Below are 15,338 nucleotides of genomic sequence, written 5' to 3' on the forward strand. Positions count from 1 at the left end.
CATGAGGTTTTGAACAGTCTCCAAGGATGCTCTACAAGACTCTCTTTCTAACACATTCTGAAAGGATCTGTTCCTCTGCAAAACAGACTACAGCCACTGCCATGCTTGAAGAAATTCCTGAAAAACTGATGCTTCTGAAAGGCAACACAGAACTTCAGCATAGGGCAGCCATTGCCTGGGAAAGTGGAATCACTATTTCTCAAAGCTGCAACTCTCCTCCTGATAGTTCTGAGAACTTCTCTATCCATGTTAGGATCTGCAAACATTTCATTCTTGGAAGTTACTTCATAACACACATTTTCTGTGGTTTTTTTTTCTGCATGAGGTATCAAACCAAATCCTACATGACCAGTAAGCAGAACATGACTTATTTCTGTCCCTACTTATGCAACTGTTGCTTGGCTAAGATGTTATCTAAACAATAGCATTCTCCTATCTCTTAAATATTTGAGTGTTGCTTCATGATCTGAGGGTGAATACCAGACAGTGGGAATAACCTTCCCTAACATTTTGATGCCAAGGTTACAGCTAAAGGCTATGAGTGCACAGCAAACACAGGCCAACACTGCCTTTGCTTGAAAAATTTTAAAATGCACTGTAAGCAAAGAACATGTAGAGAAGTTTCTCAAAAAGTATTTCACAGCAAACCCCTGCTTTATTTGCAGTTCACCTTATGGCTTCATATTGCTTCCATGGCTGATGAAATTTTAATGTGAGACAGCCCTATGTCTGTTCTTAACTGCACAAACAATAAGATCAGCCCTCATGGAGCCGAAAATTTCTCCAAATGACCCTCTAAATGTGTTTGGCAGAACAACCCTGCATGAATGGATTCCTGCAACAGCTACACTAGAACAGGGTGTCTTGACGAAGGAACTGGAAGAGCAAGAAGGGTATCTGGGCTGAGGATCATCAAATAAAATGAAGAAAGGTTCATTGAGTAATTTTCTGATTATTTCTTCTTGCAAGAACCTTTCTTTCCTTCTCAGGAACACATATGCAAAAGAAACAAATGTCACCAGAAAAGAGGGAAAAACTAAAATCAGACTCACTACAACTGTAGTTAGTTAGACTCAGGTCACCTGTTCAGCTATGTGGACATGAATGAAGCACCAAAAAGAGATCATATATATTGATTTTAAGCAAAGAAATAGAACTGGAATAATATAATATGGAACTGAAACAAGCAAACAACAAGTACAGTGCAAAATTCCAAAAAGAAAAATGCTATTAACCAAAGACAGTGCATAATGAAACAGTAAACCTGAAAGAAATTGGAAGGGCTTAGAAAACAATGTTATGTCAAAACTCTGAAGCTGGGGCAGGATCCTGATAAAGCAGGATATGCAGGATTAGATGCTGACCATGCTGAAGTGGTAAATGAACTCAGGTATAGCTTTCTCTGGGAAAGGACTTGAACCATGTTATGCTATAAAGTTAAGGTAGCAGCAGCAAAACTTCTGTATTTAGAGAAGATATTACAGTTTCCTGTATCTGTGCAAGATCTCTAGTTTTGTTCCTGATGGGACTCTTCAGCTTTGCCTGGGTTTAGCAGAGCTCTGTGAGAATAGGAATGGGCAGCTCCCTGTGGGCACCGCTGAGTAGCAATCCAAGTGTTCTCCTGCATGGGGCATGGCTTTTAAAACTCTATTCCATGAAAACCAGGTAGAAATTTTGTAATCAGTTCAATCCTTAACTCAGCTTAATTGATCTGTCCCTATTAGACTGAACTTCAATAAAGATGCTTCAAACAACAGACACACAGCAATCTTTGATTGGGATTGGAAAATTCTGTCTGTGCCTTAGAATCAGAGAACAGTGGCAGGGACCTTCAAGACCACCTAGCTCCAAACCCCTGCTATGGGTAGGGACATCTTCCACTAGACCAGGTTGTTCAAAGCCCCACCCAACATGGCATGAGAGGCTTTCTGAGGAGTTCTTAAACCTCAGCCCTGCTTCAGAACCTAATTTTAATAAAATAATTTAAAAGGAGCAATTGGATCTTTGCTCTAGCCCAGCCTATGTCAGAATCTCATATTTTCAATTAACAGATTAGCATCTATTAATTAGCTAACCCACACCCTCCCCAATAACCACAACAATATAAGAACACAAACAGAATTGCACATGCAAAATGGTGTGCAAGTCAAAGCAGAGCAGTAAAACTTGATCCTCTGCCTGGGCAAAACCAAATTTTCAATGAAGGCTGGAGAAAAAAAGATTCTACCAGGCAGTAAAAATACAGATTGTAACAAACCTCCCAGGAAGGCAATCACACTATTCTTTGTCACATGGAATGTTTTCCCAGCTTGCTATTGAACAAAATAAAATAAATAGCTAATGCAACATTTTGAGAAGAGTAGTCCAAGTTCCTGCATAGGCCAGTGGTTCACATATGTACTCTTATAATCATAAATAAAAATCTAAATCCTATCAATGCAACCGACTTGCAAAACTCACTCAACTGCTTGCACAAATTTACAGCCATATCTTCAAAGCCATGGAAATACTTGACATTGTCCATTTGTGTATAGCTTTCCCATTACCTGGACACACGGTTAATAACAACAAAACCTGCACTTTGCTGCTTGTCATACTTCTAAAGAGCAAAAAGCTACAGATAACTGGTTATAAAATAATAGCAATGGCAGGTCTTGTAGCCATGTGAAGAATTATTATCAAGAAGGACTATCAAGAAATACTGTCTAGCAGGACAACATTCTGCTGACTAACAGACCTAGGGAAAGAAAAATCTGAATAATGATAGTGTTTGATTCATTAAAATTAACTGGGAAATCAATAGGCTAATTAGAGCTTGAGAGTTTTAGATTCAGCATGCTTTTCTTGGACTAGAAGTTACAGGCTATGAAACAATCAGATAGGAAAAAAAACATAAAAGAAAGCTTTAAAAACCAGATCTTACAGAAAAAAAATACATCAGCAATAAAATATAAGAAAAAATAGCAGTCAACAGTTCATTGGGCAGAGACCAAGAGAGGCAAACGAGCTCAAAGGACTGTGCTTTTCTAGGCAGCTCAGTGGATGCACAAAAGTCTTGGTTACATTTACAGAGGCTACAGCTGCAATTCAAATTAATAGCAGTTCAAGATAATACTGGTCTGTCTATACTGTATCAAAGCAGATAAACATACGTTCAGTTCTTCTTTCTCAAGTAATTAGCACAAGAGCAATGGTGTGACAGGCATGTGCTAAATCTGTGCCTGTTTACCATGACTTTAGCATCACACTAATATAACATCTTTCCACGTGGTTTTGGATATTTAAGTTCTAAAACCATTGAATTTTTGGAGACAGACCACTATAAGCATGAAAAACTGCGTGCTGAAGACATGATCTGAACCACAGTAATGGACTAGAAATTCCAAACAAAAGGCAAGATGCAATTGCTGTTTGTGCTCCAAGTTGTAATATCTGATGGCTGAATCCAATAGAGCATTTTAGTAATTATTCAGCTTAGAAAACATGGCTCAGTTTATGCCAGAGGCTAAAAACATTACATTTTCCAAGGCCTTTCACCTAGATCATGCTCAATTATCTGCACTTTTTAAAATTATGTCAGCCTTTAAGCCAACTGTTACCCTGCACACAGAGTTTGTACACTATGAGTAATAAAAGCTCATCAGCTCTGGACATGATACTGAGAGGAAATAAAGTTTAGTTTAGAATGGGTGCAGCAGCAGGCTTGTTTCTTACTGGACTTGAGAGTTTTCCTTCATTGAAATCTGATTCTGAATATAACAGAATATTGCCCCAACTCCCCCCATAAATATATCTTTAAATGTAATGAAGCTTTTAGAATGAGACTGATGAGTTAAATACCCTCAAGCCTACACAAAAGAGTAAATGCTATTGCAAATTAATATGCTTTATCAGCTCCCAACAGCAGCTCTGCATGTGTGAAACTCCATTCTCTTCCTATACCTTTTCCACACTATATTTCAGAGACATTTCACAATACAGTGCAAGACTATTAAAAAAACACTTCAGTTTGGAAAGACTGCTAAATGCAGAACTGAAACATCTGTCATGTCTTAGGAAGGCTTAGGACTGTCAGAAACCAAGTGTTTCAAAGTGTGATTACTGTCCCTCGGGGAAAGGCAAGAGGTGATCCCCAGAGAGTAAATACAGTGGAAGCCACCTGCATGTGCTTGCTTCTGAAACAGCAAATTACCTTAGTTTTTCTATTTCTACAGCAGCAGTAAAGTAGCATCCTACTCATGAAAGTTCTGTAATATAAATCAAGACACCTGTTAACCCAAAATACCTGTTATCGCACATTCAGTAAGAGACATTTTAAAAGTTTGTTTGCAGGTTTTAGTCTTCCTTTGGGAAAACTTCAGTCAAAATATGCCAGTGCCCAGACTGTTGCTGTCAGTCATCAACATAAAAACCAATGCTGTGTAACTGTATTACTGTGATAGATGTGAAGACTTACAAATGCATATTCTGCTGATTCATCAGCAGAAGCAATGGCAGCAATCTAACGGTTTTTTGTTTTCCTTACTACTCGACTATCCCTAAATGCCTGCTGCAACAGCCACTTGGGTCCTCTGAAATTTTGAAGCATCCCAAAAACAGCTTTCAACCATGTTTCAATGTTCAGACAATCAGAAATTTTGCAATAGCAGCATGGGCACGAGCACAGCAAATTTAAGCCTACTTACTTTTCTGCCTGGCTTTTCCTAGTTGCTTTCACTGATCCCTTGTAAGGAGTTCAAAATGTTCCCACAGTTCGTGAAGCTGAAAAACACTGACATAGGGAAAGGCACAATCTTCTTTGCCTGAAAAGTGGAAGGGCACGAAGGGGTTGGGGGCGGGTAGTTTAATCGAGGTTTTGGAAAGGTTTTGAAGGTCTTTGGGTTAAAGCTAGTACTGAAGCGCAGAGCAGGTAGCTGTGGTTGTTACAAAACTCCTTGGGAGAGTCGCTCCGACCTAAACGGAGAGCCCGCAGCTCACAGTCGGAGGGGCGCAGCCACAACACGAGGAAATGACTGATCTCTCACCCTCCCTCTGGTTTCCCCTTGGGTGCTGCGCGTGTTTTACAGCGCCGAGCGGCGCGGGTGCCGCCGCTGTCCCGGAGCCCCTGGGCGCTGCCCGGCTCGGCGCTGCCCCGGCTCGGCGCTGCCCCGGCTCGGCGCTGCCCCGGCTCGGCGCTGCCCGGCTCGGCGCTGTCCCGGACCGCGGCTGCCACACGCGGGGCTCCGGCTGTTCCGCCGGGGCCGATGGGGGGGGAAGGGAGAGGGGGCGGCACGGAGCGACACCCCCAGGCTACCGCGGCCCGGGGTGACCGAGAGAGAGCCACAGGCACGGGGACAGCCCGACCCCAGCCCTCGCTCTTCGCGGCTCCCCTCAGGGGAGATCCGCTCAAGGGGAGAGACCCCCTCCGCCACTGACCTCGCACTCAGCCCCGCCCGCTCCGCTCCGCTCCCTGCGCCTTCCTCCAGCCCGGCAGCCGCAGCCACCGCTCGCTCCAAGGTGAGGAGCCCGGGGGCGCGGGCGGCCGCCAGCCCCTGCCCGCTCCCGCCCCCTCCCGCCCCGCGGCCGCGGGCGCGCCTGGGACTCGTAGTCCCCCCGGCAGCCCCGGCCCGGCGCGTCCCCGCCGCGGCCTACGAGTCCCAGGATGCCGCGGGGCCGGGCGCGCCCCCGGTGGCGCGGCCTGCGCGGGCGCGGCCCCGGCCGAGCCCCACCGGCTCGGAGAGAGCCGCGGAGCTCTGGAGGGAGCAGGGATGGGAGAGTGCTTTGACATCGCCCGGTCCAGCTGCTTTAACATCACCCAGTACAGCTGCTTTAATATCACCCAGTACAGCTGCTAGCCAAGCAGTGACCCTGTGAGCCCGAACCCCCATCACCCAGCGCCAGATCCTGACGGCTCGAACACCTCCAGGGATGGTGACTCCACCTCCCTGAGCGATCTGTTCCAGTGTCCGAACAACCGAACTGTTCACATTTTCCCCAAATATCTATCTGGGTGCGGTTTTTCATTTCTGTAGGGGTGTAGAGAATACATTGTGAATATGCAGGAATTGGTAGGGAAATGTCTTCACAGATCTCATCTTTCAGTCCTTGGTTTATCATGTTTTCTATCATGATTGCTCTCTTTCACTCAAGACAAAAATGTTTTCCTACCTCCCAGATTTGGGTTTCTACACAGAGTTTTAGACGTTTTTTTCCCAACTTTGAAACTTATGCACTAAGAGCATGAAAAATTTTGTGAAACTGATGTATACAGGACTGTATTACTTGAAAATCTTAAAATGATTCCTTGACATGGCAGCCCTTGTAAGAATGTACGAGTAACTTAAATAAATTGTAAATGTATTCAAGGTGAAATAGCACTTTAAATTTCAGTATTGTCAAACTGAGAAATTTCAAGGTCAAAACATTTCTAAAGTTGCTTTTAAATATGAGGTTTGTTTACTTAAAACAGACTGTAACAAAAAGGCATTTAGTTGAAAAAATTCATTAATAGGTAATGCCACATACATCAGACTTTGTTTGGACTGATGTTGGATGGCATTGTTATACAGAACTGGGTAAGTGGAAATACTTTGGATAAGGCATGTTTGTCGATTCAGTTATTTATCCAAAAAGCTAATTCTTTCCTGAACTTGGAAATCTGTAGCCTGTGTTAGAATGGAGGTGTAATTCACTTATGAGGATAGTGAAATTCTGATATATTTTGTTCCCAGTAAAACATACATTGCAGTAACATACCACAGGAAGACCCGCTTATGCATCCTGCACAAAGAGAAAGGAGAAGAGAAAGCCTCAAACAAACACAGATTAGCTGATTTCCTGCTAGAAAAGTTCCCCCACATATAAAGGATCTTGAATGTTCCAGTAATCGTGAGGATTATTTCACACTAATTGTGTCAATGGTTGCATTTAAATACAAGCTGGTTTTAATTTTTTGTGTGCATTTTAGCGTGATGCACTCAGAGGTTAATAATTATTTTTATTGCTTCTTTCCAGCATTGTCTAAAATGGTAGAAGATGCTGTGGTTCTTCAGCTCTAGGAGAAGGACAGGGATTAATAAAATGCTAAACTCAGTAGCAGCAAGATGAAAAGAGGATTTTTGGTCAAAACAAGAATAGGGAGGGAAAGTTAATGCAGAATAAATAGTGTAGACAATTGAGGAGAGTAAAAACACTCCTGTGGAGGATAATTGTGGAGTGTTAGTTAAGGGTGCACCCACTCCCCTGGAGCTGTGTGATGACAGAGGGCTCAGTGTGAGCTCTGGGGGCTCAGCTGGCTCTCAGGAGATGGAACAGTGGGAACCACTGCTTTCCAGCAGCATAAAGAAAGCTGTGAGCTGCTGTCAAAGGCCAGATCCAGCACTCACAGCTGCCTGAAGTGGAGATCCAGCTGTTGGGCTGGTTATTTCTCAACTTCCTCCAACAGCCACTGATGGTGGGTATGGGCAGGGGAGGTAGCTGGGGGCTGGGAGGGCAGACTTCTGACACTTCCCACCGGGTCATTGGCATACACTTCCCATATGGAACATCCCAAATGGGTCAGAGGGGCTCCATCAACTAGCTCACTCCCCACCACACCTTAACTATCCTCATGTATCTTCTGAGAATAAGACAGCTTTCTAAGGCAGAAAAATCCCTGTATATATTTGGAGTCTTACACAGGTCAAACCAGAATTAGTAAAGCTGAAGTGGACATTTCCATATGAAGTGAAACACATTTGAGGTACAGGAATTTTCCCACTGTTTTCAGTGGCAGTAGGCTTGGTTCTCAAAATGCTGCTGTTAATTAGTTGCTACCCACATCCTATACAGACACATAACTCATGTCAAGCTTTGTTATTGTCCATACCAATTGTTCTAGCAGAGGGAAATTTTCTTTTCTTTGCACTGAAGTTCCTTGAAAATGGCTGAACTCAAATAATTTAACATTTCCCCTAAGAAGAGTGTGATTTTAAATCAGCTGAGCTGGGTGTCCAGTTGTGAGTATAAACCTGTTGAATGGCTTTGCATGTGCTGTTTCTAGCCCACCTGGAGCTATAGGATATCAGCAGAGGCCTGCATGTATGCATATGATCAGTGTGCAAGGAAAGAGGGACCTGGGGTATCAGCCAGCTTCATAGTGTCAGCAATGTCATCCTCATGCAGAAGTAGCCCTTAAACCTGTGACTACACGAGACTCTGTGAGCTCTGCCTTTGGCCCAGATGCCATCAGGGAAACAGCTGAGACTTCTGACATTGCTTCTTTGCCACTAACTTGCACAAACCTCCCCTGAGTAGCAGAGCTCAAAAGCACAACCACATTCTCTTATTTTTTTAAAGAAGCTTAAGAAATTTGTTTATAAACCTAGCATTTATCATCATCCTCCAGTATGGTATTCTTCCATTCCTGGAACAGCATTTTTACTTGGCCTCGCCTTGCTGCGTGCCAGCTAAAACTCTCCCCACCAGGCTCTGTAGTAATTAGCCATACAGGAACTAAGTCTTTAGGCTTACTGCCAGCTCAGTCCCTTTAGCTGAACCAGGAGTAACATGGGGAAGAAAAAGTACAGTCAGAAGACATCAGCAACAGAGGAGAATACTGGGCAATTCATCTATGTCATGGTCTTCCTTTCCAGCAACAGGTCCACCACCTGTGGTGGATACTTTGTCTGCTCCTTCACAGAAGCACTGCAAGTGGTTGCATGGTCTCAGCTGCTGTGGGTTGCTAACAGCCCTAAACAGCTCTTTAGGGCCACGCTTGATATAGGCGAGTCCTTTTGCAGAAGCCCTTCTGAGGCTCCCTTGCCAGCTCAGGGTGAAGGTAGCTCCCCTTTGCAGCTGGCTTGTTCCTGTTCCTCCGGTGTTGAGTCACTAGTTAAACCTCGCTGCAGAGCTGATCTGAGTAGGGTTTATCTGGGGCCTCACACTGGCTTCCTGCTTTGATAATAACCAATCCCATTGACTGCCAGTAGATAAATGATGAGGTGATGCTGTGGCAGCATTTCCACCCAGTAACATTTGCCCTGAAGGGTTAGCAAGTAAATTAAACATAGAACCATGTTTATGGATGTTGTCACGCCTCTTTCCAAATGTTTTCCTTTTTAGACTAAACAACTCCCTGTACTTGGAAGCTCATGGGTTCAAGGGTCTTGTTTCTGCTGCAGTGCTTTGCAGTCTCTCTAACTTGTTTACATCTATATTTAAGTGAAGGGCTCAACAGCTGCCAACTGCTGTCTACTTTACCAGCACTGGCAGCCGTATTTATATTTACTGTGTTTTATCATAAACACTTCCACTGATGGAATGCAAAATGGCATTTTTAAAAACTGCTTTATGCTGTTGATTCTACATCTATAGTTTTCTTGGCTAGTCTGGTATTTACCCAATTTGTGTGCTGGTACCTTTCTTTGACAATGTCTTGTCCTTGAGTGTATTTGTTGTGTTATTTAATTATTAAAAATAATGGTGCTCTGCATATTTCCTCCCATTAAGAAAATATTATCATCTTTGGATGAAGCAAGCTTGAGAGAAAAACATTTAGGCAAAATTATGAGAACTTCAGGTTTTCTTTATTTCAGGAACTCCAGTGGGTCAGTTTCATTTCTCTTATGTTCTCCTTATTCTACTGGAGCATGAGGAAGACTGTAAGGCATACTAAATGTACTAAAAGTCAGTTTTCACAGCTATGTCTGAGAAAGTTTTATACCAGTATATAAGCTTATAAGTACATTTCATAGCATATTTATTGCCGTTGCTTATCTTTTGTGCCACCCTTGCTATTTTAACAACTGCTTAATGTCAGGTGACTGATTGCTTTCAGCCATGTGGGAGGAAAAATAAAAAAAACCCACATTAATACACCATATATGTATGCTATGTGGGGTGTTGTAGGACTGGAAAAAGTCTAAGGAAGAACTTCCTGGATTCTGGAAAGGGCAGATGAGAATACCACTTGGGAATCTTCCAGTGAGGGAGAAAAAAGGCTGCGCAGAGTTTGTGGTGAGTTTGGGTAAAATGCTTTGTGGTATTCCTCTATGGTTGTGATTGCATACATTATTCAAAGGAAATAAATATTACTATGAAAAGTAGCTTCTCTGGTTATCCTGATCTCTTGCCTGAAAAGTCAAGAAAAGTGCCTCATTGAATCTAAAGTCTTAAAAAAAAAATGAATTCCCTGGAAGCACATTAGCTGCACATGCATTTTAGATTGAACTTTCACCCTTCTATTGACATATTAAAGCAAATAAAATTATCTTAAAGAATAGGAATGTTTAGATCTTGTGGTTTTATTTGTTCAATGGGCAAAAATCTTACTACAATATTTTAAAATCATGTGCCCAAACATTAAGTTGCTATATTCTTTGATACGCCCGTGTTTTGTCTTCCTGCTATTTCTCTGAATAGAACTGTTACATTTTTTCAGGAATTGAAAGCACAAAAAGCACTCCAGAACAGTACAGTGAGTTTTCAGGAGGTTGGACTGTTACAGCAAGTTTCCAGGTCATCCAAAGATCTTTCCTAATTTTGATCAAGCCAAGGAGTTGACTAGTTGGTCACTGAACAACCTCCTTTTTTTTTTTCCTGCATTGCTCAGGTACCTGTGGTCAAAATCCTCCTAAAAATTAAACACATGGTTCACGTGAACATGGATCATCATTCTGGTTTAGGTGGGTATAGTACCAGAAGCAGATGTGTAAGATGTAAGAGAACAGCAGGTATATATGATACTTCTCTCTGATGAGAAGCGGCTCTGGTAACTGGGATTGCTTGGCCTGAAGAAAAGGAAGCCCAGGCAGGACCTTATTACTCTCTACAACTACCTGAAAGAAGGCTGTGGTGAGGTGGAAAGCAGTCTCTTCTCTCATGTAGCAAAGTATAGGACAAGAGGAAATGGCCTCAAGTTGTACCTGGTGAGGTTTAGATTGGATATCATTAAACGTTTCTTCACTGAAAGGGTTGTCAGGCATGGCACAGGCTGCCCAGAGAAGTGGCTGAGGCACCATCCCTGGAAGTATTAGAAGGATGTATAGATGTGGTGCTTAGGGGCATGGTTTAGTGGTGGCTTGGCAGTGCTGGGTTAACAGCTGGACTTGGTGTTAAAGGTCTTTTCCAACCTTAATGGCTCATATAATTCTAAGAATTACCAGCTTAGTCTGTTTGGAACAAGGTTCCTTATGTGCCACACTCATGTTCTCAGAGCTTGGAAACAGTGGTTTACATTTTTTGGTTTACGGATAAAGCGAGAGTGTATATTGCTCTGTGGTCCTGTTTCATTCATTGCACCAGGGCCTGCTCCAAGGCCTGTGTTATGCCCATAGGTGGGACAGGGAGATCTCTTCAAAGTGCTGTTAAGTGTGATGTACTAAATATTAAAAATAGATAACATTAACATTTGATTTACAATCAAGTTATTTAGTGGAAGAATCTGGTTTATGATTTCATGTAAAGCCCACATGGCTTGAAAAGTCTAACATCAGAATTCTTTGTTGACATTATCTTTATTCAAGCATGGATCTTTAGCTTGGTTCACCATAAAGTGAAGCATTTGATTTATGATAATAGACAGTTCAGGGCTATAGGGGCATTATACGTTGCTGGTGTAGATACAACTTTATCAGAAGATACAAACATGACCCGCAATAGAAACAAACACCAAAGAGAACACAATGAAACATTCACTGCTTACAAATCACTTCATTACTACAGACACCAAATGGCAGTTACTGTAAGTAAATCAGTTTCAGAGAACTGACTACATTTAGACAGGGAATTGGGAATTTCTGTTTGGGGCTTAATCCACAAATCCTTAGTAGAAAAAAGTTTAATGTCAAGCATTCTTTTTTTTTTTTTATCCACAAAACAATGCTAACCAACAGACATATCAAAGAATAAGACCGAAGGATATCAACGCCTTTACAACTACTTTTGCAATTATCTTCTGGATTAGGTACTTAGATGATTTTTTTAATACATTTTGTAAGAAGGTAAATAGCCCAAAAATCAGCAGCAAAAATATTACAACAACAAAACAAGTAAATACAGTGCCAATGTGTCATGTTGTAGAAGAGAATACGAAGAGGACAAACAATGATAACTTAATCATATAAAATGACACAGAGCTGAAATACAGTGCACTTAAATAACTATGTGACAAAGAATGTTAAATTCTGTACTTAGTATGTAGGTTTTTATGAACATAAAATCTGAAAAGTCTTTGTGCTTAAACGTTTTTTCCTGTTAAACAGAATTAGTTGCTTACTTCCAATACTGCCACTGTAACGGATATTACAACAGATCACAATTTTCACAGACACATCAACATTAAAACATTTACCTATGAGAAAATAAGTCACTTCTCATTAATTCACAGTGCGAAAAAGTGGTGTATACTCTGTCTTGAAAAAGGCTTTCAGTTATTCATCAAGCCAGTTGCAGAAAAGTCCTGATACCAGATGCAGTGCTAGATTTAAAGAATGGAAAGCAACACATCACATGTTGGGAGGAAAAAAAATAAATTTCTCGTTTCTTCATGGATATCGTCTAAGTGACCTTCGTCTTCTGTTGTAGAAATGCCTGAGCCCATGTTGCCGTGAAAAATTCATCATGTAATTTTGTTTGCGAGTGCTGTCAAAGGGTGAAAGAAGAGAAGAGTGTCAGTTTCTTTTATAGGTAGTGTAAATTCTTTTGTAGTAGTGAGCTAGTGGGACTGATTCTTCTTTGTCCTTGCATGACTTTTCAAGTCTGTGCAAACCGATGTGAAGCACACTCTTTGTTTAACTGCAAAGCTACAAGGCAACTGAGAATCTGTCCCACTTGGCTTTCATTTACAGTAAGTTATCTTAGGGAAAGGTTAAGAGCTTTCAGCTAATGAAAACTGGTGCTGCCTAGGGCCAGATTCACTAAAACTGTTAACTTCATAGCATTTCTCTATAGGGGTTTTATACTCCAGTTATCCTTCTGTCTTTGATCATTAACTGTTTTATCTTGAGAACAGAGGAAAAGCTTTAACTTCTTCTTTTACCTTACAGAAAGTGAAGTACGACACTTTAATTCAGATTAATATTTCCCTCCCCTATGCACCCTCTTTCAACATGAAAGGAAGGGAAATAAGCATCATCATGTCTAGCAGGAGACCAAGCAAGAGAGCCCTACTACAGCTGAATTTAAGAAGGCACACTTGTTTGGAAAACCTACCGGGAGGCCCATCCCACCTAATGTAGGTTTCTACTTCTCCCACTGAGGGAAGAAGAAACCATGAGAGGGCAGATCTGTGAAGACCTGCAGTCAACAAATCTCCCATTTGTGGATTCAAGGAATGTTTTCACTAGTGAGTTTTGTCTGTGAGTAAGAAGTGAATACTCATAATGTAGTAAGTCATACTTTCCTCTTTAGTGCATAAGCTTATTTTTAGTGAATATGGCCCTTAGGAAAAAGGAGTAATTGTATGCTTTGCAAAATACCTGATTCTCCACAAGCAAAACCAAGTTTTGCTAATGCTAATTTAACATAAAACAATCTGTCTAACAAAATTAGGCCCTTTTCATGAGCTAATCTTGAGCACAATTGACTAAATTGATTAACAGTTGTCATGTCAAAATCTAGATCCAAGTAATTTCCTAACTAGTTTTCCAAGGCTTTGCAATTTTTTTTTTCTTTTTGCCACTGGAATGTACATACAATAATGAAATAAAGACTAGTTTCTGGTGACAATGAGAGAAAATTGATGTACACTTGGCCTAACTTTTGGCACTGTCACAGTAAGGTAGAGCTCTAGAGCATCTGGCAGTTGAGAGAGGGGTTAATGTTGGCTTATTCAAGTGAAAAGGAAAGTGTGTGATTGTTAAGTGCTGACTTTTATTGTGTGAGAGTTTGGTAGTGGTGAGTTTATGTAATTTTAATGCCAGTTGGTAGCTCAAGTTCAAAGCAGCACTGAACATCAGTCTTCATTCTGGTCCTCAAGTCATCAGGGTGGAAGGTTGCCCTGGCTCCAATGCCAGCTGTCTCACTGATGAAAGCAGGAGGGAAATTATGACCCCAAACCCACTCCTGAGTGGCTGCCATCAGTCATGAATCTTGAAGAAGTTCTTAATTTTCCCTTCCCTTTAATTCCCATTGCCTGGAAAGTGGGTGGTTCCATAGACACAGGGCCTTCACAGTCACATCCCACCTCTCTGGAGAGCATCCTAAGCATGAGGAGAGGATAGAGCACCTATCTGCTGGGAGAAGGCTGCTCTGCAGCCAAACACAGCAGATGGGCCTGGGAGAAAGCACAGCCCAACTCTGAGCAGCTTTGCTCTTTGCTTTGGGTACATGGGACCAAACAGAGGCTGCCAAAGTGTTCGGCTGAAAAAATTGTCATTTCTGGACCTGGCTAAATTTAGGAGTGGGCTTGGTTTTGCTAGCCTCAGCTTGGACAAGACTTGGACAGATGGGGAACATACTGAGCTGCAGACCTTGTCCCAGGAGCCTTTTCTATCCTGTCTTTGGTCTGCTTATGTCCAGCAACAGCTCAGCAGAGTTGTTCAGGGCTTATTTTGGACACTGCTATGTGCACCTGGCCTTTATTTCACTTCAAATGACCAACCATTTTGTATCTGGCCTTAAAGGGATGGTGAAGATGTTTAAAACAATGAACAAAGAAAAAAAAAAAGGAAAAGAAAGAATTAAAAAAAGGAACAAAGAAATGCTTACCTAGCAATGTTGAAGGGATTTACTTATTTTTTTAAGTATATAATTTTGTTCCATAGGAAGATGATCACCTTCCATTGGAAGGTGTTAGAAAGAAGCATATATTTATGTCTTACACAGAACACTATAGCAGTAAAGTGTGTGAAAAATAAGAGAAATCTAAATTCTCTGGAGCTAAATGCTTTTTTTCCCCCTTGCATTAATGTAGTTCAGACTTGTCCTCACTGACATAACTTTCCAACGACTGGTTGGATGCCACAGAAAAACCTTGATCCCTGCTGTAGAAATACTATGATTTTCACTCTTTCCATGGGTAAATATGTATACCCTATGCATTAGTATTGTATCGTATTGCACCACAAAATCAGAGTAGGTGTGGTTTTCAGAATCAGTGGCAACTTGAAGACAACTTTGTGAGTGTGTAATGAACTGCTCAGCACCTGCTGAGCTTTCTGTCTTTTCTGTGCATTAACTGAACCATCAGTCAGTCAGAGAAGTTCAGATCCAAAGTAATTATCTGTGTCTTACTGATGGAGCACAAAGCAAAAAAACAGTTAACAGGAATGACTGCTGTATAATCTGTTTTACAGTTTTGAGTGCACTACTACAAAATAACCAGAAGATAATACTGCTTGAATTTATGTAGAAAAATCTGAAAAATGTTCCAATGAAGT

At 41.6% G+C, this 15,338-nt stretch overlaps 2 protein-coding genes across 6 annotated transcripts in view; both read right to left on the reverse strand.

The window, feature by feature from the left end:
- SLC26A5 (solute carrier family 26 member 5) overlaps window positions 1-5,560 on the reverse strand; it is a 33,539-nt gene extending 27,979 nt beyond the window's left edge. Inside the window, exons 1-2 of one of the 4 annotated variants that reach the window (XM_032743664.3) lie at window positions 5,416-5,560; window positions 4,686-4,771 (exon numbers count right to left, since the gene is read on the reverse strand). The gene's annotated coding sequence lies outside the window, so the exon portion shown is untranslated. Of the gene's footprint in view, window positions 1-4,683; window positions 4,803-5,415 lie in introns of all 4 variants that reach the window. The other 3 variants (XM_072919464.1, XM_030291608.4, XM_072919459.1) reach the window with 3 other exon arrangements.
- Window positions 5,561-11,455: 5,895 nt separating this feature from the next.
- RELN (reelin) overlaps window positions 11,456-15,338 on the reverse strand; it is a 276,674-nt gene continuing 272,791 nt past the window's right edge. For both annotated transcript variants that reach the window (XM_030291632.4, XM_072919453.1), the window contains one exon: window positions 11,456-12,600. In XM_030291632.4, the coding sequence (XP_030147492.4) occupies window positions 12,504-12,600 (97 nt within the window). In that variant the 3' untranslated portion in view covers window positions 11,456-12,503. The remainder of the gene's footprint in view (window positions 12,601-15,338) is intronic.

Source organism: Taeniopygia guttata, chromosome 1A (assembly GCF_048771995.1).
Source record: "Taeniopygia guttata chromosome 1A, bTaeGut7.mat, whole genome shotgun sequence".
Taxonomy (NCBI): Eukaryota; Metazoa; Chordata; class Aves; order Passeriformes; family Estrildidae; genus Taeniopygia; species Taeniopygia guttata.